This window comes from Enhydra lutris, unplaced genomic scaffold (genome assembly GCF_002288905.1).
Source record: "Enhydra lutris kenyoni isolate GAN:26980312 unplaced genomic scaffold, ASM228890v2 scaffoldscaffold62, whole genome shotgun sequence".
NCBI classification, from domain to species: domain Eukaryota; kingdom Metazoa; phylum Chordata; class Mammalia; order Carnivora; family Mustelidae; genus Enhydra; species Enhydra lutris.
In genome coordinates this window covers 7,566,376-7,589,400 of record NW_019154146.1, presented here as the reverse complement: position 1 = coordinate 7,589,400, position 23,025 = coordinate 7,566,376, and the positions used below count along the sequence as shown (strand labels likewise).

The 23,025-nt window shown below is 39.4% G+C and overlaps 1 protein-coding gene across 1 annotated transcript in view; it reads left to right on the top strand.

Moving 5' to 3' along the window:
* Nucleotides 1–23,025, top strand: part of LOC111158665 (mitogen-activated protein kinase kinase kinase 4) — a 113,138-nt gene that overhangs the window by 25,921 nt on the left and 64,192 nt on the right. Inside the window, exon 2 of the mRNA XM_022520858.1 lies at nucleotides 11,837–12,027. Coding sequence (XP_022376566.1) covers nucleotides 11,837–12,027 — 191 coding nt within the window. The remainder of the gene's footprint in view (nucleotides 1–11,836; nucleotides 12,028–23,025) is intronic.

Here is a 23,025-nt window from a genome sequence, read left to right as displayed (position 1 = left end):
TTTCACGGATTACTGAGGGTAATTCTTGGATGCAGTAGGGAAGGTAATTAGCTACCTAAGGATTTGAGTTCTGCCTTTTATTTTATATGCAGAAATAGGTAGGGCAAGCAAAACCCTCACTTTTTCTTTTTTCATTTAAGTTGTAGTCACACTGTGGGTCCCCAGCCGAATTGAGACTCAGTATCTTAGCCAATGCCTTTATTTATATGTGAGGGAATTTAGATGTGGAGTGGTTAAAAGACTTCAGCAAAGATGTGAGTCCTACAGCTGAGCAGAGAGCTAGGTCTTTCAGCTTGTCCCCACGCTCTTTCTCCAGCCAGTAGGAACCTCCTTCCAGTGGGGGTAACCCTCTTTGTCTGCCGGTGGGAGATGGCAGACATTCCAGGGACCAGGCTGGGGATTGTGAGGGGTCTGGGCATGGGGTTAGACTGGGACTCCAGTTCTGGCCCAGACCCTTTCCAGTTGAGCACGCAAGTTACCTTTGCAACTGATTTTCCTTGTTCTGTAACATTAGGGATTGCTGTAGTACCCGGGTGGGGGGGTCATCGGGAAGATTAAATGAGCTACCATTTGTAAAGTACCTAATTGACTACCTAGTATGTAATAGGTATTTGATTGAGTAACTCTCATAATCAATGAGAATTGGCTTTCTGGACAAAGATTCTTTCTAAAATGGATCTGTAAGGCTCTGGCAAGGATTAAGTGAAATTATACATAATGGTTAGCATGTGCCTGGCAAATGGTCAGAATTCAGTACCCAGTGGTAGCACTTATACAGTTAGAATGGAAATTGTTCATTGCTGTGTAACAAATTATATATAGCTGATTAAAAACATAAATAGAAATTGGATGCATTTCCCCATTTTGGAAGTTACTATTTTAGGTGGCATTTTTCACCGGTCATTTGAAATTTTTTTTACAACCACAATCATCAGTTATATTGATAAAGAATTGCTTAATTTTATAATACGACATTTTTCCTTTAGCCCTGGTTCTTAGTTTTTTGTGCCTGTATAGTCACACCAAATTTATTCAGCATTGTCATGGAACTGGCCCATATTATGTTATTAAAGTAATTCATTAATTCTGAATTTTTATTATAGAAAAATAATAAATATATTATTTTTATTATATACAGTTTAGATGTAGAGACAGTTGCAAAGATTGTATAGAGGATTTTAGTATTTCCTGTGCCTCATTTCTTCTGTTGTTAAATCTTACTGTGTATAATTGTCTCAACTAGTCAGCTGGTATCAACGCAGTCTTCTTTTTTTGTTTTTTAAAGATTTTATTTATTTATTTGACAGAGAGAGAGATCTCAAGTAGGCAGAGAGGCAGGCAGAGAGGGAGGGGAAGCAGGCTCCCCGCTGAGCACAGAGCCCGATGTGGGGCTCGATCCCAGGATCCTGAGATCATGACCTGAGCCGAAGGCAGGGGCTTAACCCACTGAGCCACCCAGGTGCTCCTCGACCCATTATTTAATAAATTCTGTGCTTTATTCAGATTTTGATCGTTTCCCCCTAATGTCCTTTTCCAGGTCCCGACCCCATCCAGGATCCCATCACATGTAGTCATTTCTCTTTAGCTGCCTCTTGGCAGTTACGGTTTCTCATTTTGTTTGTTTTTGATGACTTTAATGGTTTTACGAAGTACTGATCAGGTGTTTTTATCATGGTTTCACTGGAGTTCTGGGTTTTGGGAGGATGACCACACAGATGAGGTGCCGTTCTCGTCGTATATGGGCAGATGTTCTCAACATGACTGTTTGGTGGTGTTGTTCATCTTGACCACCTGGCTGATGGCTGGAGTGTTTGTCGGATTTCTCTACTATACAGTTTGGTTTTTTCCTTTGCTTTTCCATGTTCTACTCCTTGGAAGTGAGTCACTAAAAGTGAAGCCCACACTTAAGTGGTGGGGGGTTAAACTCCACCTCCTTGAGAGGAGAGTGTCTACATAAATTATTCTCATTTTTTTCTGTATAGAAGATTGGTTTCTTTTCCCATTTCTTTTTTTTTAGTAATTATTTATATCAATATGGACTCATGGATTCATGGTTGTAGTTGGCTATAATTCTGTATCTTTATTTTGTGATTCGAATTTTTCCAGCTTTGGCCAGTGGGAGCTCTGCTTCTGTGTCCTTCTAAAGTACTCCCATTTGGTTTGGTTTTTGTTTCTTGAGCACTTCATCACTTTGTTTTGTTTTGTTTTGTTTCTTGAGCACTTGCTGGCACTAAGAGGTGCTCCAGGCTCATACTACATCTCCCCCTTGCCCCAGTCCTGGACCCAGACATTTCTCTACCTTTGGAGCATGAAGTTGGAAACCAAGATCTGGTCTCAGATAAATGAGCTTTTTCTTGTGCTGAAGTCAAAGCAGAGGTAAGAGATTTTACGTCCCGATTGTAGTCCCAATTGCTTTCCTCCTTTTCTTTGCATTTTACTTCACTGAAAACCCTGGGAGAATAGATTTGTCGTCCCCACAGGTGGGGTTCATCTTTTGAATGTGTGCATATGTCACGGGGCATATTTATAGTTACCTGTTTAAAAAAATCCAAATTAGAAAGAACCATAACTTGAGCTAAGGAGATTCAGACGGCTCCTCTGCTTCCTACAGTCAGGAACTCTTCAGTTACTTGATTTCTAAGAATGACAGGGAATAATTCTTGACAGGAAGTGTTTTATTTATTTATTTTTTCCATGAATTCAAATTAGAGTAAGGGAATTAAAAAAATGTTCTCAGTTATAAGAGTGGGTAGAGAGGCATCATAATTCTTTTGCTGCCTTTGAAGTTTTAGACATTTTTCTTGTTTCTCTTTAAACTCTATAATGTTTTGCGTGCACTTGGCATAGGAGAGGACCCTTTGCTGATTTCCTCCCAGCTTTGATCCAGTTTTTCTTCTTCCAACTTTTCCTGTTTATGCCCCGTAGTTCTCTTGGTTAAGCCTAAAACAACCTTTTGAATGAATTAGCACTTTTATTTTATGGTGCTTTCTTTTAATTTTTTTTCATTGGGATTTCATCATTAAATACGTTCACAGCAGGACTGATGTGTGCTTATTTTCACTTCTTATATTGAAAGGGCGTCCTCCCATCTGTGCTCCCTGCATCATTTCCCCTGTAGAACCTGTTGTACTGCTGGAAGGCCCCAAATAGTTGCATCTCAGAAGGGTTTTTGTTCCATTTTGGTTGTCTCCTTGCTGATCTGTATACATAGTAACTAGTGTTGATTTGCAGAGTTTTGGAAAAATGATGTAGGTATAGATGTACTCAGCGTATTTTAGGAGCCACCAGAATTGGTAAAAATAAGAAAGCACTCCTAAAATTGTCTTATTCTTTGCCCTCTTGTTTTTAAGTCTTCAACTCTTTGTAGCAAAATTGTAGAAATGACAGGAATAATCACATTCATCTTTTCATCTGTAACATGACTCCTGTGTGTTTAGATTTTTTTTTTTTTTTAATTTATTGGACAGACAGAGATCACAAGTAGGCAGAGAGGCAGGCAGAGAGAGAGGAGGAGGCAGGCTCCCCGCTGAGCAGAGAGCTTGATGCGGGACTTGATCCCAGGCCCCTGGGATCCTGACCTGAGCCGAAAGCAGAGACTTTAACCCACTGAGCCACCAAAGCGCCCCAATCCTGTGTGTTTAAATACCTAGAGTTTCTGTCTTTCTCTTTGTCTGTCTTTCGTATTTTCTCTCTCTCTCTGTCTCTCTCTTCTTTTGGTTCTAGTTCTTTTTGAGTAGTCTTCTGTTTAACCAGAAGGGAAAGATGATAATATGAAGTCTTTAAAGTATTTGTTGCATTTATTTGTGTGGTTTTATAAGACTTTATTTTATGAAAGCTTTCATCTGAAAATATTTTTTAAACATTGTATAACTATTTTTATTTCTTAGCGATGAGCAGAATTTATCCATGTGGAATAATTGTTCTTTATGTATATATTTGTTTTTAATCTTTCTGTGTTGTTTTTTGTTCTACGTAGCTTAGGACTGGTAAAATATGCCTTGTGTAAACCCGTGAGTGACACAAAAGATTATTGCTAGGAGATCTGAGTCAGGCAGACCTTATCCGTGCAACTGCCTAACCCTTTCTAAGACCTGACCCTATCCATTTCTTCTGTTAAAACATATTTACTGATGCTCCCAGCATCATGAATACTTATGGCTAATAGGCTACTCTGTAGAATACCTGTGACTTTCTGTTTCCACCAGTCGAAATATATGCTTATCAGTAGTTCCTTGTTTGTTCCTAAATCTGTGTAGGTCTGTTGTATGTTTAGTTACTGCATAGTTTAGTAAACTCTTAACACAAATATATGAAAAGAGAATGCAAAAGAGAATTGTGGTTTCTATATAAATGGAATTGCAGTGCTTTGGAAAGTCTCAAGATAGGTCACAAAAAGAAAAGTGCTATCAAATTTCTGTTAACATTTAGGAAGAAACAGCATGAAAATCCAGAAAAACTGTCCCATGAAAGTCTTTAGATTCTTGTTCTGTTTTAAAGAAATAGAGAGTGTAGATCTCAGGTACCGCACGCGGTTGTGGTGTATGTGACTCATGCCTTCTCTCAGGGAACCACACTTTGGGGCAAGGCTGTGACTGTCATCAAAGCGGTGATGGATTTAATCTCATTCGTGGACTCAAAGTGAAAGTAAATGTTTAAGTTTTAAATGTGTGGTAGTTATCTATTATAATTTAACAAGCCCTACCGAAGCTTAATGGCTTAAAGTAAAAACCACTTATTATCTGTTACAGTACTGAGTAGTTCTTCTCACGGTGTTGGCTTGGGTTCAGGGACAGCTGGAAGATCCAAAATAGCCTCACTCACAAGATGAGCAAGTTGGTGCCGGCTGTCAGCTGGAAGCTCAGCGAGACTTTGACCTCCCTAGTTCTCCTTCGTGCAGCCTCTCTACCTGGCTGGGCTGGGCTTGGAAGACCATGGCGGTCTCAGGGTAGCTGGGCTTCTTCCCTGGTGGCTAGCTTCCCCTCAAGTTCCCAGCTGTAACTGGTCCAGCGTCACTTGGACTACAGCTCATTCGTTAATGCAGGCACAGGGTCCCTCCAGATCAAGAGGAGGTGATTATAGGAAGGTGGGAATACTGGGAGGCCATCGAAGTGACAGCCACCAGAGACGTTTCAGTTTTTTAAGTGTGCATGTTTCATTTTTAATGCTTTCGATATGTATTTTTAAAATTAACTGGCTGACCACAGATCCCAGTGACATTTGATAAGAAGGCTTCTAATAAATGAAAGTGTTTGCAAGCAGACTTATTTATAGTCATTTGATTAAGACTTGTATTCTCACTAATTAGAGTGGGGACATAAGAATTTCAGCCCATGTGAATCTGATTCCAAAACTATTATTCCTTACGCTATACTCCATTGCAGCTGTTTTGGATAGTAGATAGTTATCTCGGCACCTAGGGTTATAGTATCACAATAACATTATCAGCAGAAATCAACCATTGTTTCATTCTTGCAGCCTTTAAAAAATTACATTCTTCAAATAATTGTGGTTGCATTTTAATAGAGTTTAGATCATGATTAAGTCCAGTGTATCAAAGATAATATTATTTGCCTCACAAATTCACTTACTCAGCAGATAGTAATGGGCACATAGTGTGCACCAGGCACTGTTCTAGACAGCTGAGAAACAGTGGTAAAACAATAGATGAGGTCCCCACCCTCACAGAGCTTTGGGTCTAGTTGAGGGGGGCATAGTTCTTGTTCATTTCCATGGGACATCTTTTTTTTTTTTTTTTAATCTACTTCTGTTAAAAAAAAAGATTAATTTTAGTTAAAAAGAAAATGTCTGTCTTGAAAACTAAGTAGGTTTTCAAGATTTTGTACTCTGAATCAGTGAAGAAGTGAACTAGCAAATGTCGGATGAGTTTGAGGTTTGACGACAGTTTACTTGGAGGTTAGCTGATGAAAGTTCAATGAGAGGCTGCCAGTATAGATCAGCTAACTTACTAATTGGCTCTTCCAATATGAACCAACCATGCAACCTCAAATTTAGCTTAGCTCCTTTTGATGTATACCACGGGCCAAGCAAACTATACAAACTCTTTAAAAAGGAAACCTAGAAAATCTGTTGTTTCTGCCTCTTCCTCCTTCCCTCCTCTTCCCTCAGCAGCAGAGGTCTTCCTTTCATCATTATTTAATAGAGAATAAGTTATTGAGGAGGTGGATGGAAGTGGCGGAGAGGACCTCACACAGGTGAGGACTGTACTTCATAAGTGACTAAAATATCTTATTTCTAAGGACTTTGCTAAAGAACTTCTAATGAAGTTTTTTTTTTTGTTTTTTTTTGTTTTTTGTTTTTTTTAGGGATTTTGCAAAACCACATATTTTTGAGCTCCTCTAATCCAACTTCATTATTTCATAGATGAACTATTTCAGGCGCCGTGTGGTTTGCCTACTGTGTCAGAGCAGAACTGTGTAACCCTAAGTTACTTGAATTTTTGTCTTGTCTTCCATACATTTTCCATTGAAAAATGACAGCATCCTCCCTGCCACCCCCCGCCTTAGGTTGAGTTCAAGGCATACTTTTGTTAGACCAGGTTCTATGTCAAGTGAATAGTACTTCAGTAAAGTTTTATGTTAAAAGAGCGAGGCATTGTTTTATGTGACTGTCAGAAGTTTAGCACTAGAAAGAAATTTCACATTTCTGTGTTTTTCAGCACAAATAAGGCCAGTGTTTCAGGGCAATTGATGTAGACCTTGTATTACTTTCCTTATCCAAGATAATTGGTACCCATGAAATATTCTGAACTAATCAATTGACCACATTAGCTCATCTCACATGAGCTAATACAAAAATGAGGTTTTGGATGGTTTTAGTTAATTGAAATGATTCAGGTTCTTTTGAACTTACCGCTAGTGCTTATATTCCTAGATTTTATGTATAAATTTTTTTTTTTTTACAGAAAAAAAGTGAAAGTTTTGCTTGATTTTCCTTCCCACTCTCTATTACGTATTGCTTCTAGGTTAAGACTCCCCAAACTAAATTGTTTTCCTCTGGCTCCTTTTATGATTTTTCTCTTCATTATTGGTTTTCAGCAATTTGATTATGATATGCAGTTTGTGGAGCTACTTGGATCTGTGAACTTTCAGTTTACTTCAGATTTGGAAAATTTTCAGCCCTTAATTTGTAGATTTTTTCAGTGCCTTCCTTTTTTCATTTTGGAGTCTAATAACATGTGTTATACTGCTTGATACTGTCCCACAGATAACTGATGCTCTGTTCTTCTTCTTTTTCTTTAGTTTTTCCTTAATCTTTTCCTAATTCATATTGGATAGTTTCTGTTGCTGTGTCTTCAAGTTCACAGATATTTTCTTCTGCTGTGTCTCATCTGCTTTTAAATCCCACCCAGAGTATTTTTCATTTCAGATAGTTTTCATCTTTGCAGGCTCTGCTTGAGTAATTTCTGGTCTGCTTATGGATCTTTTTCCCTCGTTTGGGTCATAGTTTCCTTTCCTTGGTAATTTTTGATAGGTTGGCAGACATTGTGAGTGTTATTTATTGAATGCTAGACTTTATTTTAATGTCTTTTTTTTTTTTTTCACAGATTTTATTTATTCATTTTACAGACAGAGATCACAAGTAGGCAGAGAAGCAGACAGAGAGAGAGGAGGAAGCAGGCTCCCCGCCGAGCAGAATAAGCCCGATGTGGGACTCAGTCCCAGGACCCTGGGATCATGACCTGAGCCGAAGGCAGAGGCTTTAACCCACGAGCCACCCAGGCGCCCCTATTTTAATGTCTTTAAATATTTCTGGGCTTTGTACTGACATGTGCTAAGTTACTAAGTTAATTGGATGGAATGGATTAACATTTCCAATAAGTGTGAATAGCATCTTGATGGAGTTAAGTAAATCTTAAGAAAGTATTAAATGCATAACTTCACCTTTATATAATGTCTGTTCTAAAGTTTAATTTTGAGTTATATAGTATCTGGCAGCCCCATATGGCATTTTTTTCTACCTTGTTTTCTATGTGGTATAATGAATAAAGAGTGAGGAAATACAATGTTTTATCTTATTTTAAGGCATTGTTTATGACAGTATTCCTCTTTGCTTCCATGTGATTCTTTATATTTGCTGTTAGGATAATTAAATAATTTGGAAATACTCTGAAATCAGTAGTGTTTAATGTATCTGTGTGAGGGTATAAAGACTTTGTTTTATGATGGGTGCAGGTTTAAAAACAAGAGATATTTAGCTTCTGTACAAGTATTACAGGGACTTAGTCTTCTACTTTTATTTGGAGAGTGCGGCCAAATGAAATTTTCCATGTGTAGAGAATAACTTGCCCATAGTGGATGACAGCACAACAGAAATATTTTTTGTTTCCCCAAATTTAATTTTTACATAAAAGCTGACGTTTTTACTATGTATGCTGTTTTTGACTCGTTTTATTTCCTAAAGCACCAGACTTATTTCCATCATATGTAGATTAGACAGGGGTACTCACTTGAAAAATAAACGACATGACTCTGACCTTAGTTTGGGGGCCTGCCATTGGAGACTTGGCTCACTTAAGTTTGGACGTCTTCAGTCCCCCTTCAGAAAATCCACCTCCACTTTTCCTTGTGTTTGATTAACTTATTTATCCACACACGACTGCTGGATACTAGTGAAACATACCATTTTATGTGCCTGTTTTATATTTTAATGTTTTCCACATAGCTGTTTATTTCCATTGTTTTGTTTTGATTATTTTGAATATTCACAACTGAATTTCCTGAAGTATTTAGAATGTTGACTTTACAAATTAGATATTAGTCTTCTTAGTTTTAGAAAGATTATGTCAGGTATGCAGTCACCTGTCTACTAAGGCTGTGACTTAGCCTTAGGTCTTCCGTCTGCTGAGTTCACTTCTCTCCTCACTGCAGAGAGCATGTTCTCAATGAGGTCTTGTTCGTTCCTTTATCTGACTCTGTTTTTCTCTTTAGCCTGGTATTCCATGCTGTCTGGCCTTGATGGATGGAACTGGCTAGATGTTTGTGCCTTAGTTTTTTTTTTTTTTTTTAAAGATTTTATATATTTATTTGACAGAGAGAAAGAGAGAGGGAGAGATCACAAGTAGACAGGTAGAGAGAAAAGGAAGGGAAGCAATCCTGCTGAGTTGAGAGCCCAGTGCGGGGTGATGTGTGGCGAAGTGGGGCTCACTGAGGGACGATGCGGGGCTCGATCCCAGGACTCTGAGATCATGAACTGAGCCCAAGGCAGAGGCTTAGCCCACTGAGCCACCCAGGTGCCCCTGTGCCTTAGTTTTGTAGTGATTACCATTCTATTATATGAAATATATTATTGTGCTAAACAACATTGAATGGTTTTGAACGCTATCCTAGAAACTTTGAGATACAAAAGTAATGAAATACATTGTCCTTCCTTACCATGGACTTTATCCTTGTGGGGAAGAAAAAAGTTATAGAATTTAATTTGAAAGAATTTAAAAGATGCTATAAATGTTAAAATGGTCTCCAGTCCTATACCATGCTGAACTCAAAGATATACTTCTCTCTCTCTCTTTTTTAAAGATTTTAATTTCAATTTCAATTTAATTTTTTTTTTTAAAGATTTTTATTTTTAAGTAAGCTCTGCGCCCAACCTGGGGCTTGAACTCACAATGAGATCAAGAGTCAAATGCTCTACTCAGCTGGCCTGGTACCCCCACTCTTAATGTTAAGCAGATGAGTAAGGAACTCAGGTGCTTTAAGTGGGTTGCAGATGGGTCTGGTGATTTCCAAGGCTTAGAATAGGAAGAGTAGCCATCATTGAGTGAACCCCCAGTCTATATTACCCTTTTGTTAAGCCTGCATTATTGAATTTAATCCTCATTGGAGTCTAAGTATTACCCTTGCTTTGTAAATGTGCAATGTGAAGATTTTAAATAATTTGGCTAAGGTCCGCATAACTAATAGCCAGCACAGTCAGGATTTGAACTGAAGTCCCTCAGACCACAAAATCTGCAGTAATCATTCCAAAACTGCTAGTAAGCACTACAATCCGGGGAGATGAGATTAGCGACCTTGTCCTGTGTAGCCATGCCTTCTCATCAGTTGAATCAACTGTTTCACAGTGAGTGTGGAAGAAGTGGATGTAGGGAAATTCAAGTTTATCTGGAGGTTGTATTATTTGTTGTATGACTCTGTGATACTTCAGTTATGTGGTTAGCCTAAGGGAATACATATATGTAAAACCTATTTTTAATTTTGCTCACAGTTTTATTTGTTGTAGTTAGCTTTCAGGGCATGTCATTTGTAAGTCTTAATGTGTGCACATATGTGTGGGTACTCACATATGTACTCACTGAGTACAGTACTCAACAGTACTCACAGTACTCGCTCACAGTGGCTAGAGTAGTCTTGTCTGGTTAAATCAGTTTTGACCTGTCCGAGGAATTCTTTATGGATTTCAGTGCTATAAATTTAGATAATTCTGCAGCATTTTTGTTTTTTGGAAGTTCGTTTTCTAAAGTTTTGTCAGTGTAATTCAATAAAATGGTGTCATCTATTTTATTTATTTATTTATTTAAAATATTTTATTTATTTATTTGACAGAGAGAGATCACAAGTAGCAGAGAGGCAGGCAGAGAGAGAGAGAGAGAGAGGGAAGCAGGCTCCCTGCTGAGCAGAGAGCCGGATGTGGGACTCGATCCCAGGACCCTGAGACATGACCTGAGCCGAAAGCAGCGGCTTAACCCACTGAGCCACCCAGGCACCCAAAATGGTGTCATCTATTTTAGAGTGTTTTTTTTTTTTTTTCCATCTTGATTTTTATAATAACTTTGATTTTTATATCAGGATAAAAGTTGCCAGGAAGAACACTGGTTATACCTTGGATAGAGTTTGGAGTTATGTTTGTAAAATATGAAGTGTATTTTAGAAAGAATATTTAAAACGGGCCAGACTGATATATATTTAACCCACTGAGCCACCCAGGCGCCCAAGACTAATATATATTTAAAAGGAACTTCATGATTGATTCCTTCTAGTTTGCCAAGATTGTATATGTTCTGTTTGTATCAGTAAGTTTTTTGTTGTTGTTAGCTTTGCAAAGATAGAACTATATCAAAATAGTGATATCATTTGAGAAGTTGGCTGGGGATAGACGATTGGAAAGAAGCACTGCCAGAGAACAAGTTGAGGAGGAGTTGTGTTTTGAAGGTGAAGAGAAACTAATTCCTTTCTCTTATTCTACCGCGTCCTTCTCCCGCCCCCCCTCTTCCCCCCAAGCTCTGCGCTGTAGTGGTTCGCAGAGAACATAGAAACACTGACCTGCCCTAAGTTGTCAGAAGCCCCTGCTTTGCTGCTCGGATCACAGGAGAGCGCCCCATGCTTCCTGTTGTGTGTGCTTTGAAGAGAGGAAGCGGGGCCCTGCGGTCCAGGGCAGGGCTGAACTTGCCCACTCATCCCCGAGCCTCCGGGGCCCAGCACAAAGCTACATGCTTCGGTCTCTCCCAGTTGTGTCTTCTGGTCCTTTGCTCTCCTTTTCCTCAGTCTGTCAGTTTTTAGGTTTAAACTCCTTTCTGTCAGAATTCTGTAAACACCAAAAGCTACACACCAGCTCTGCCCGTGTGACACTCGGATGGTCTGGAGTCAGAGCAGAAGCTGTCACAGACGTCCCTGCCTTTGGGCAAAAAAGTTCTCCTGTGAGTTCCGCAAGTACAGAAAGAGGAGAAAGACCACATCGCTGAGGACGAGACGAAGCCATAGAAAAGTTTTACAAGGAGTTCTTAAAAGGAGCTTCAAGAAGTTTAAATTGAGTTCACTTACAGCATTACAGCATTACAGTATTACAATATTACAATATTTTCTCTGCTTTCTGTCTTTCATAGGCCAGAGTGCACCTTGGGAGATTCAGCTTGCAGGAATTCTGAGTCTGATGCAGAGGACTTTTCAGATGAAGCCAACACGGAGAACCTTTATGGCACCTCTCCCCCCAGCACACCTCGGCAGATGAAACGCATGTCCGCCAAGCACCAGAGGAATAGCGTAGGGAAGCCTGCCAGTCGATCCGGTGTGAAAGGTGAGTCTGGTACTTACAAAGATACGCAGGCCTGGCACTTGCAGTGCATAATCTGTGTAACATGTAACTGCTGATTGATCCGTTCTATGATAATGTTTTTCCTTTTATATTAAATTTGATTTTGATGCTGCTTTTAAATTTTACTTCTTAATTTTTGAATTACTGCCATTAGCAGTATTGTTAATAAAGGAGAAAATCATCCACCAGAGATAGAAAGGCTTGTCCTGTGTAGTTGCTAAAGCTGGTGGCGTGAGGCATTTGTATTCCGTTTGGTCAGTAGAAGAGGTCAAGCGTGCCTGAATCCGTGCACTCATCTAAGACGGCTGCTGATACATGAGTGAGGTGCCTTATTAAAATTCTTTGCGTCTCTAGCTTTTGTCTTCCAGGTGTGATGTACTGGGCACTTTGGGAGAGGCAGGGCCGGGCTTCCCTAACCAGCCTGTGACCTGTGCTCTCTGGCAGTGGCCCTGAAGCTGCCCTAAGTGTGCACAGCCCACCTGCTAGCTAACAGCGCTTGGACGGTACCGTGCACCCCATCCGTCCGTGCTCCACGGACAGAACTCGTGTTCTACTTTTCTCTTTCTTGGACGTCTCAGAGCCCAGATAATGTTCTGTTCCTAGAAGCTGGGAGTGTTTTCTGTTTTCATTTCATACTTCCTCCAACATGTCACAGCTTTTCTTTTCTGAGGTACATAAATGAAATCATGCTGACCTGCTGCCTCCTTGTTCCCTCCTGTCTAGCTTAGATCCTCAGGTCACTGAAGCCTGATGGTTTTAGGATTCCCCTATTAATTTCAGTGAGCCACTTGACCTAAAACTGATTTCGGAGCTTTTTGGAATTCATTCATCTCTTTCTGCATAAAATACAGATTTTATTCTTTATCTTATCTGAGAAGTTTCCCCTATCACAGGCTCTCCCTTACTGACATCAAGTTCATGCCCATTTCTCTCTTTCCTTGGCCCATGTTCTCCCTTTCTGTTTGGCCACGTTCCCCTTCCCACACATATCTTCCACACGTTGGCCTCTTGTGGTCGTAAGGTGGCAAGTTCACTCTGTGTCCCTATTGTAGCCCTTCCTCAAGAAAGAAGGCAGGCAAGAGAAATCGATTCTGTTATATTCATTTGCTTGGGTGAAATCTTGACCCAGGAAGAAATCCTAAGCAGTAATAGTCTTTCTTTTCCACAGGGAAGGTGATTTTTTTTGCCTTCTTTTTTTATTTTAAGGAGCTTAAAAATTTTCAGGTTAGTCAATTGTTTATTATTAAAGATTTTATTTATTTTAGAGAGACAGAGTGCGTGCACAGGTGGGGGGAGGAGCAGATGGAGAGGGACAAACAGACTCCGTGCTGAGTGTGGAGCCCATCGTGGGGCCCGGTTCCACTTTCCTGCGATCATGACCTGAGCCAAAGTCAAGAGTCAGATGCTTAACCAGCTGAGCCACCCAGGTGCCCCAGGATTTTTTTATTTTTATGTAATCTCTGTACCCAAAGTGGGGCTCGAATTTATAATCCCAAGATCGAGAGTCACATTCTCTACTGACTGAGGCAGCCACGTGCCCTAATTCTTTACTTTATTTGCACTAGGATATTAACCTGTGACCTGTACTTAACTACCCCAAGAAATTAATAGCTTTCCATTGCAATTTATCATCTTTAAAATCAATCTTTATTCATTTTCTCAAGGATGTCTGTAGAAGCTCCTTATCTAAAACAAGTGTCACTGAAGTAGCATCTACAGAATCACTGTTAGTTAATACAGATTCTCTTCGAGCTGGTAAAACTGAGATGATGCCAGTAGCACATCTGCTTTTTCTTTACTTGGTGGTCCATACTATTTTAGAATAGGAGTTGAGGGCATAATTCTCACATTTTATAGATTGAGAAACTGAGGTCTAGGGTTTTTAAAGCAACTTGAGGCCAGAAAGCTTGAGATGGGGACAGGACTATTTTTAAAAATAGTTCTCCTGGCGCTTGATTTGGACTTTTTCCCAGTGTAAGCAGCAGATACTAAGCTTACCTGAAGGCAGTACTTGAGTTAATTGTACTGTCTCTCACTAATCAGAAATCCAGTCACTAGATTTTTAAAAAAATATTTATTTATTTCTGGGACGCCGGGGTGGCTCAGTTGGTTAAGCCGCTGCCTTTGGCTCAGGTCATGATCCCAGGGTTCTGGGATCGAGTCCCACATTGGGCTCTCTGCTCAGCAGGGAGCCTGCTACTCTCGCTGCCTCTGCCTGCCACTCTGCCTGCTTGTGTGTACTCTCTCTGTCTGTCAAATAAATAAAATCTTTAAAAAACATATTTATTTATTTGAGAGAAAGAGAGAGAGAGAGTGCGCACGGGCACGCATGGGGGTGGAGAGGGTCAGAGGGAGAGGGAGAGGGAGAGAGAAATGTAAGCAGACGCTGTGCTGAGTGCAGGGCCTGGATGTGAGGCTTCATCTTAGGACCCTGAGATCACTACTGAGCCAAAAGCAAGAGTTGGGACTCTTAACTGACTGTGTTACCCACGTGCCCCCCGTCGCTAGCCATTTGTTGAGCTCCTACCGTCCTTCCAGGGTGTGTGGGAAATGGAAGATGGAAGTTTGTCTCTTCACCTTCAATTTCTTTCAGCTGTTTATTTCATAAAATTACAGACTTTGAGATCTGGAGGGGGTCTTGGAGACCACTTATTCCAGTTCCTGCTGTTTTTCAGGTGAAGAAATGGATGGCCGTCTGTCTTTTGACTTGTACCTGTCTAACAGCAGACCTAAGAAACCAAAATCCTTAAAAACTGACTCTTTTTTCTTACTGTAAAAGATTATGTGTTATGGGAAATTTAGAAACTACAGACAAAAAGAAATACAAATACCTATAAACCCAACACACGGAAATACTAACTTTTACCATCTTTGGTGAAAGCCTCATCTCGCGTGGGAAGCGTGCAGGTAGACAGCAGCGCAGGCCCAGGCGGTTGAGCTGGGGCGAAGGGTGGTGAGGAGAGGCTGCCTTGGGTGTCCACAGGAGGGAGCGGGAGGAGGGAGCGGGGGAGCCCTGGGGCTAGAAGACTGCTGAACAAGTGACATTTGTGCTGTGACCTGAAGGCTGAGGCCAGGAGACCCACGTTTCAAACTAGTGTGTGATTCATGATAATATATTGGTCCCTCAGTATTTTCTAGAGCTTTTAGAATTAGTTAGGTTGGTCAGATTTATTTTAAAAGCTTTCCAAGGGAATATGAACTGGTGCATTCTTTCTTTCTCACCGCCACAAGCCAGGGCTCTCTGAATCATACTATTCACTTTAGAACTGCAGTCCAAGTTGGACTCATCATTTTAATAAATGTCATCAATAATATTTGCATTTTCCTGGTTATCTATTGCTGTGTAACAAACCACCCCACAACTTAGTGGCATGAAAGAACAACCATTTTATTGTGCTTATGATACTGTGGCCCACATATTTAGGCAGGTCACAGCTTGTCTCAAACCCATCATGTCTAGAGCTTTAGCTGGAATGGCTCAGTTGGCTGGAGATACTGTCATGGCCCTAAGTGTGAGCTTTAGTTCTTCTCCACATGGTCCAAGATGGCTCCTTTATTCACATGTCTGGCATCTGGGTGGAGAGCGGGCTGGCATTGTTTTTTTTCCCCACGTGACCTTCCACATGGCTATTCTGGGATTCTTCACAGCATACTTGTTCTGGGTAATTAGGATTCTTATGTGGCAGTTAGCTTTCCCTTAGAGCAAGGGTCATGAGAGATCAGGGTGAAAGTTGTAAGGGTTCTTAGCTTAGGAAGTCATACAGCACCACTTCTGCTGCGTGCTTTGGCCACACAGGGCCACCAGAAGTCAGTGTGGAAGGAGACCACACAGGGCATTTCAGCAGCAGGAGGTGTGGTTGTGGGCTCTAAGGGACCAGCTCCTACCTGCATTTGATATAAAGCTTTGGGGAATTAGTTTCTGGTCATCATACTGTCTTTGTGCTTCTAGCCCCTCTCCCTTGTAAATGGAGACAACATCATAAGCATTCCTGAAGGACTAGAAGGACCCAGAAAGGTAACTGAGGGCACTATGTTGCAAGGAGGTGAGAGTAACCATTAATTTTTTTTTAAAACAATGGTAGCCATTGTTGTGAACTGATTATATGGATATGATTCTTTAAATATTTTTATTATTATAGGCTGAGAATAACTACTACTAATCTACAGTAGTAAATAACTACCATAGATTCATTTTTTGTAATTGGAAATTCAGCCCCAGGCCACTTTCTAACCAGCTGGCTGTAAATGGAGAGTTCCCATAAGACCCTTTTTAGGTTCCATAATTTGCTAGAACTGTTCACAGAACTCAAAACACACTTTACTTGTGTCTGCGGTTTATTATAAAGGACTCAGGAATAGCCAAATGGAAGCGATGTATAGGACAAGGTGTGGGGGGTGACATGGGCCTTCCAGGTCCCGCCGGCATTAGCCTGTCACTGCCTGGATGTGTTCACCAGTGTGGAAACTCATCACATTTCCTTGTTAAAGAGTTTTTAGAGAGCTTACTCTCCAGACTGTCCCCTCCAGCCCCTTTCTGGGAGGTTAGGGTGGTGGATGGGGGATGCTGAAGGTTCCAGCCCACTAATTATTAGTTCCCTAGGACCAGCGCCATCCTGAGGCTACTCTCTAGGAGCACCCCTTAGCATAAATACAGATGTGATTGGAAGGGGCTCCTTTTCAATAATTACTCAGGAGATTCCAAGAGTTTTTAGCAGTTCTGTGCCAGGAATCTGGACAAAACCCAAATATAGTTCTTATTATACTTTGGTGAGCAGCTGCTAGCAAAGGTATGAGGAGATGGCAGCTTTGATACAAGGCTAATGGGAATGTAAATGTCTTAATCCTTGTGGGAAAGTGATTTTGTTAATTCAGTCCAGTGGTGGTTGGTTATGTCCTTGACCCTGCACATCCACCACTGGGAGTAGACTCTAGAGAAGTTCTGCAAATGGACACAACAAATCCTGTACGAAGATTCACTGTGTCATTCATTGTTTGTGATTTCCAAGCATAATATGCAGTTGCGTAACCACCAAGCAGGGTAATTCAAAACAAGTTTCTGTCTTAGTGATTATCTGAGCTGTCAGGGGATCGAGGAGAGAGGAGACCCTGGCGGGGAGATGAAGGACATAGGTGAGGTCGCCATTGTTGGTATGGGATGGAAAGGGGGTTTGTGTGTGAAGGATGAAAGAGGTGAGCTTGCCGTTGTTGGGGCAGGATGGGGGTGTGTGAAGGACGAAGGCAAAGTCGCCATTGCCCAGATGGGATGGGGCTATGAAGAATGGAGGCGAGGTTGTCATTGTTGTAGCGTTTTCTTCCTTGATGTTGGTGGACTCTCAAATGATTGCCAGTTTAGAAGTGTGCAAGAAAATATTTTCTCCAATTTTGGCATTTCCCTGGGAATGTTAAAGACATTTTTGTTTTTTGAAACATGAACTTCTGCTTTTAGAAGCTGTGATAAATATGATAGCAATGTTATGATGTCTAGGTATGAATGGTTAGTTCCTTATTACCTAAGAAAAGTCAGTTGTGTGACATCCTGACTGACGTAACCTACCAGTTAAGCTCTTGAATTAGCTCACTCACCAGGCTTAATTTCATACTTTGATGAGTAACAGAATTTAATTGAGGTATTATTTAAATTGTACTTTTGGATAATGATAAATAACTGCCAAACTACAGCAATTAAGATTGTAATTTTGGACAATAATTAGTCATACATAGCTGTTCTTCTTAAGATCGGTTTAAGGGAGAGATGGTCATACTATCTCATCCTTCAATTTTTGTGCCTTTTAACATAGCAGAAGGAAGTAAATCTAGCTCATCTCACAGTTTAAGTAGGTAAAATAAGAATTAAAACACTCAAGCCACATCCTTTTCAGAGTGAATCTGCCTGTAATCCATATGAGCTCTGTTTTGCCAGCAGTATTATAACATATTGCAGTAGCCAGGCTATAGAGAGAGAACGAATATCTCAAGATATTTATATCGGAATTTGAACCTATGTGCACATATGCATATACACATATTGATTTCCCTATCATAAGCAAGTATCTCAAAGTATATATGTACGTGCGTGTGTGTAAAAGTCTTGTGTTTTTGCTAACAGTAGTAGGATTAGCAACTTGGTTTTGAGAGTGTAATACTGCTGTAAAATTGAGCTGATTTGATCGTAGAGTTGACCCTTGAACAATGCCGGGCCAGGGGTTGGGGGCCAACCCCAAGTAGTGTCAAAATTTGGTGTATAACTTTTGACTCCCCAACAACTTAACTTGTAATAGCTTACTGTTGACCGGAAGCCTTACCATGACATAAATAGTTGAATAACATATTTTTTGTATGTATTATGTACTGTATTCTTACAATGCAGTAAGCTAGAGAAAATAAGTTTTTACTTTTTTTATTATTATTTTTTAGAGAGGGTGGGGGAGGGGCAGAGGGTTAGAGAATCTTAAGCAGGCTCCATGCCTAGTGTGGAGTCCAGTGGAGGGCTCGATCTTACAATCCTGAGATCATGACCACATCTAAATCAAGAGTCAGACACTTCACTGACTGAGCCACCCAGACAATCTGAAAACGAAATTTTTTTTTTTAAAGATTTTATTTATTTGAGAGAGAGAGAGAGAGAGACAGAGAATGAGAGCATGAGAGGGGAGGTCACAGGGAGAAACCAGACTCCCCATGGAGCTGGGAGCCCGAGATGGGACTCCATCCCAGGACTCCGGGATCATGACCTGAGCTGAAGGCAGCGGCTTAACCAACTGAGCCACCCAGGTGCCCAAAAAGGAAATATTTTTAAGAAAATCTAAGAAAAAGTACATTTACAGTATATGTAAAAAAAAAATCTGTGTATAAGTGGACCATGCAGTTCAAACCCTTGTTGTTCAAGGGGTCAGCTGTATGGTCAATCACATGATAGGTCATTGTTAACATTAACTAGAGTGGACTTAAATCTGTATTTCAGCTCTGTAGTCTAAACTCAGCCTCATAGTCAAAGTTCTGTTTCAGGCTCTCCATACACAGACTCACTGTTGCAGCCGCTCACTTCTTTTTGCCTTTGTGTCTCTTCATGCTCTTCTTCTCTGGCTTAAAAGATACTCTTGACTTTCTTGCTACCTTCATTTGAGCTCCATCCATTCTCCAAAGCCCCCAGTCAAGTACGTGGTGTTATTTAAAGTCTTTACAGGTTAGTTACCCTCTAGAATCTGTCCTTTCTGCCGCTCAGTGTCTAACCTTTCCTTGGGCGGCTAGTACTGGTCTATGAGCACTGTGACTGGTATTAACAGTGGTGTGATGATACGAACATGGCTTAGGATCCCTGTTCTAATAGTCACCATCTGTTGATGTTTCATGGTAGTCTTCACAGTGTTGTGAAGATTATGATAGTCTCTGTACAGCTTCTACTTGAAAATGAGGGGGTTAAGGAAAGCGTTTCCCAAAGTATGCCATTCTTGCCAGGTTGAATCAGACACTGGGAGTGGGCCCAGGAGTCCGCATTTTAGCAGGAACCTAAGTGCTTCTTAATGTTGACTGATATTTGAGAACAATGAATTCGACCTCTAAGCCCCTGCAGATTGCTGACATTGTTTGATAATCCAGGACATCATTGCTCTAATGACCATCTCTCACTTAGAGGCAAAGAGCAGCTGTCTGTTTACACTTACTCATTTGAGAGCTTGAGGAAGGCCGATGTGTTGAATGTGGATAGTACTCATAGGGGAGAGCAGAAGTATTTCAAAGACTTGATTAAAAATATATTTTATACATATTCTAAGGAGCCAGTTCTAGATATGGATGGTGGGAAAATTCAGTTGAATGTCTCAAGTCTGTTTAAACAAGTGAACCATATCCCTTGTCATTGGTTGCTTTTGGTTTCATTATAATTTTTTTTTTCTTTTCCTTTTCGTGTTCTGATTAGGCAGGAATTATTGGTGATTGGCCAAAGGAAAAAGTAACTACTTTGGAAGATCGCTGTAACTGCACTAACCAAATCACACCACTTAATTTACAGCCACTCAGATCAGTTGTTCCATTAGTCTTACTGAAGTTATTATGAACTAGTTTTGTAACACTATAATAGGACTTGTCATGTAATACATTCTGTATACTTTTAATTTATTGTCCTTTTCAGAAGCTGTTTATGGTTGATTTTTATTTTTATTTTTTTTTAATTTCTTTTCAGCGTAACAGACTTTTTATTAATTGCAAAGGGATTTAGTATTAAAAGAAAACTAGATATAGAAACAAACTTGTCCATTATTAATGGCCTTTCAAGTTATTATTAAAAGTTTTATACTCATGTCAGATTGGGTAGAGACAGAATATAAAGTGCTTGGGAATAAAAACTGTCTCAGCTTATAGATTTCTTTCTACCCCCAACACCGTAGTACTTTTCAATCTCCCTTAACTGATAGGTCCCTTGGGTTTCATAGAGGACTACCTGGTCCCTGAATGCTAGGAAATACTCTTGTCTTTCCATTGTCCATCACAAATCTATTATTTGAAAAGTGTAGCTACTGATAAAATAAATAGATTGGTTTTTTCTTTCCTGGAGTAGACTAGAGGTTAGGTCTATTTTAAGTTTAAATGACATCATTTTAAAACACAATATATCAATTTCCATTTGAATTTTTTTTTCCAAAACTAACTTGGTTTTTTGTTTTGAAAAATAAAAACCTCTTATGTTCCATCTTGTGCCTTTCCCAATTTGCTTTTCTTTACACACATTGTAAACCCAAATAAGCCATTGCTTTATGTAGACACAAAGTTTTAAAACATTGTATAATACACCATTTTGTATGCTGTGAGGTAAGCTTAACAAGATTTGTATGTAATCTGCAAAAATTAGTTTCTTAGGCTACTAAAATTTGATTCTTCTTACCCAGAAAAACGGTACTATGGCATTTCCCCCCCATTTTAAGTCCTTTTAATTGAAGTGTAAAGATCAAGGTGGAGAAGTTTTATTTTTTAATACTTTCATGCTTTGAATATTAGTTTCCTAGAAAATATAGCATAGGTTTGGGCATAATGTTAATAGCCCAATCTTCGGGAGTTATGAAAAACTATCCCAGCTACGCTCAGCAGCTTTGTTTTCCTTAGAATCTTTAAATCATGGTTTAGAAGAATATTTATGAATTATATAGGCCAAGTAATACATTTGCACTGTTTACTGTTACTTTCAAATTATAAACCGTATGCAGACATTCTCGGGCCATTATCAGTGATGTTATTCTGTATTGTTTTATCATGTTTTGTTAGGATCCTAAATCCTAAACTAAAAAAAAAACAAAAAAAACCTGTTATTTGTTACATAAATATTTGATTTCTTTGATTCAAAACCATTTATTTGGATGTGTGTACCAATACCATCTTCTCTTCTAGGTCTGCATTCCCTCTCTTCTGTACACGTTTCTTGGATGTTCTTACGTATTTTCCTGGTATTAAATAACATGTGTATATACTGATGACTTCAAATCTGTATGTTTGGATTTCTCTCCTGAGCTCAAGACCCACTTTACTTACCTACAAACATCACCAACATAGCTTTCCATAGGCACCTCCAACTGCATGTATTAAAAACTAAACTCATTATCTTTACCTCTAGCCTTAAACAGTGATACCACGTATGTCATTTTGTGTTTCACAGTGACAAAGTATAGTATAAATTCCTGCCTTGAAAAATAAAATATCTTGGAGTTAAATTTGGAAGAACGTGTTAGCTTTGCTTTCAAATAACCATTGTTTTACCAAGTAGAGATGAATGGTGTGTATGTGCTATGTCAATAAAGGTATAAAGAACACAATTAAAACATTAAAGAGGAGACAAAGTCCGGGCTTGGGCAAATTTTTTATGAATGAATATTGATAGGCATTTGTAGCTAGAAACAAAATTGTGAAGAAATTTCTTGAATGGGCTGCATAAAAATTTTTCAGACCTTAGAAATAAGGTAGATTAAAACTACGGATAAAAATTCTATCATTTAAAAATACTGGTAATTAAAAAGTAATAATAACCATTTTTATATTAAAATATAGCAGAAATCCCAGTAGACAGATAAAAAGCCTTTTTGATGGGCCATAAAGGAAATTAGTGTACATGAGTGCCTGTCGGGTAGGGGGAGAGCCAGGGGGAGAGGGAGACACAGAATCCTAGGCAGGGTCTATGCCCAGAGTGGGACCCCAATATGGGGCTCAGTCTCATGACCCTAAGATCATGACCTGAGCAGAAATCAAGAGTCAGATACTTAACTGACTTGAGCTACCCCGGTGCCCCTAAAATTCTTTTAAAGCTATTTTGATTTAAAGTGATTAGAAGGTAAACTGGTTTAAACAGGTTTCCTTTAGTGAATTGATTTTGGGTATATTAGTTTGTAACCCCTGTAAATATAACCTATTTCACCAAATCTAAGGCATACTATAATATGTTTTAAGAAGAAAAATGCTTACAATTGATGACACAGTGTGTTTATTTAAAAAATTTTTTTCAATTTTTTATTATTTATTTGAGATAGAGTGAGAGAGAGAGCACAAGCAGGGCAGAGGGAGAGGAAGAAGCAGGCTACCTCCTGAGCAGGAAGGCCAATGTGGGGCTTAATCCTGGTACCCTTGGATCATGACCCGAGCTGAAGGCAGACGCTTAACCCACTGAGCCACCCAGATGCCCCGACACAGTGTGTTTTTATACTTAGAATTTTTATTTTTTATTTAGTGAAAGAACCCTTTTTATACTTCTTGATATTTAAATACAGGTTTTAAAAAAACTATTATTTATGTTATGTGTATGTGTGTGATTTTATATATATATGTATATATAATATGTACTGTGATATTATATATATAAAATAAATATATAAACATATAAATATATAAAAATAAGATGTTAATGAAACCTATTAGTGAATGTGTTTCTAAAACATATTCACATCATCAATTATAAAACATATTTTAAATTCGGAGATGTTAAAATACAGAATGTGTGCCCTA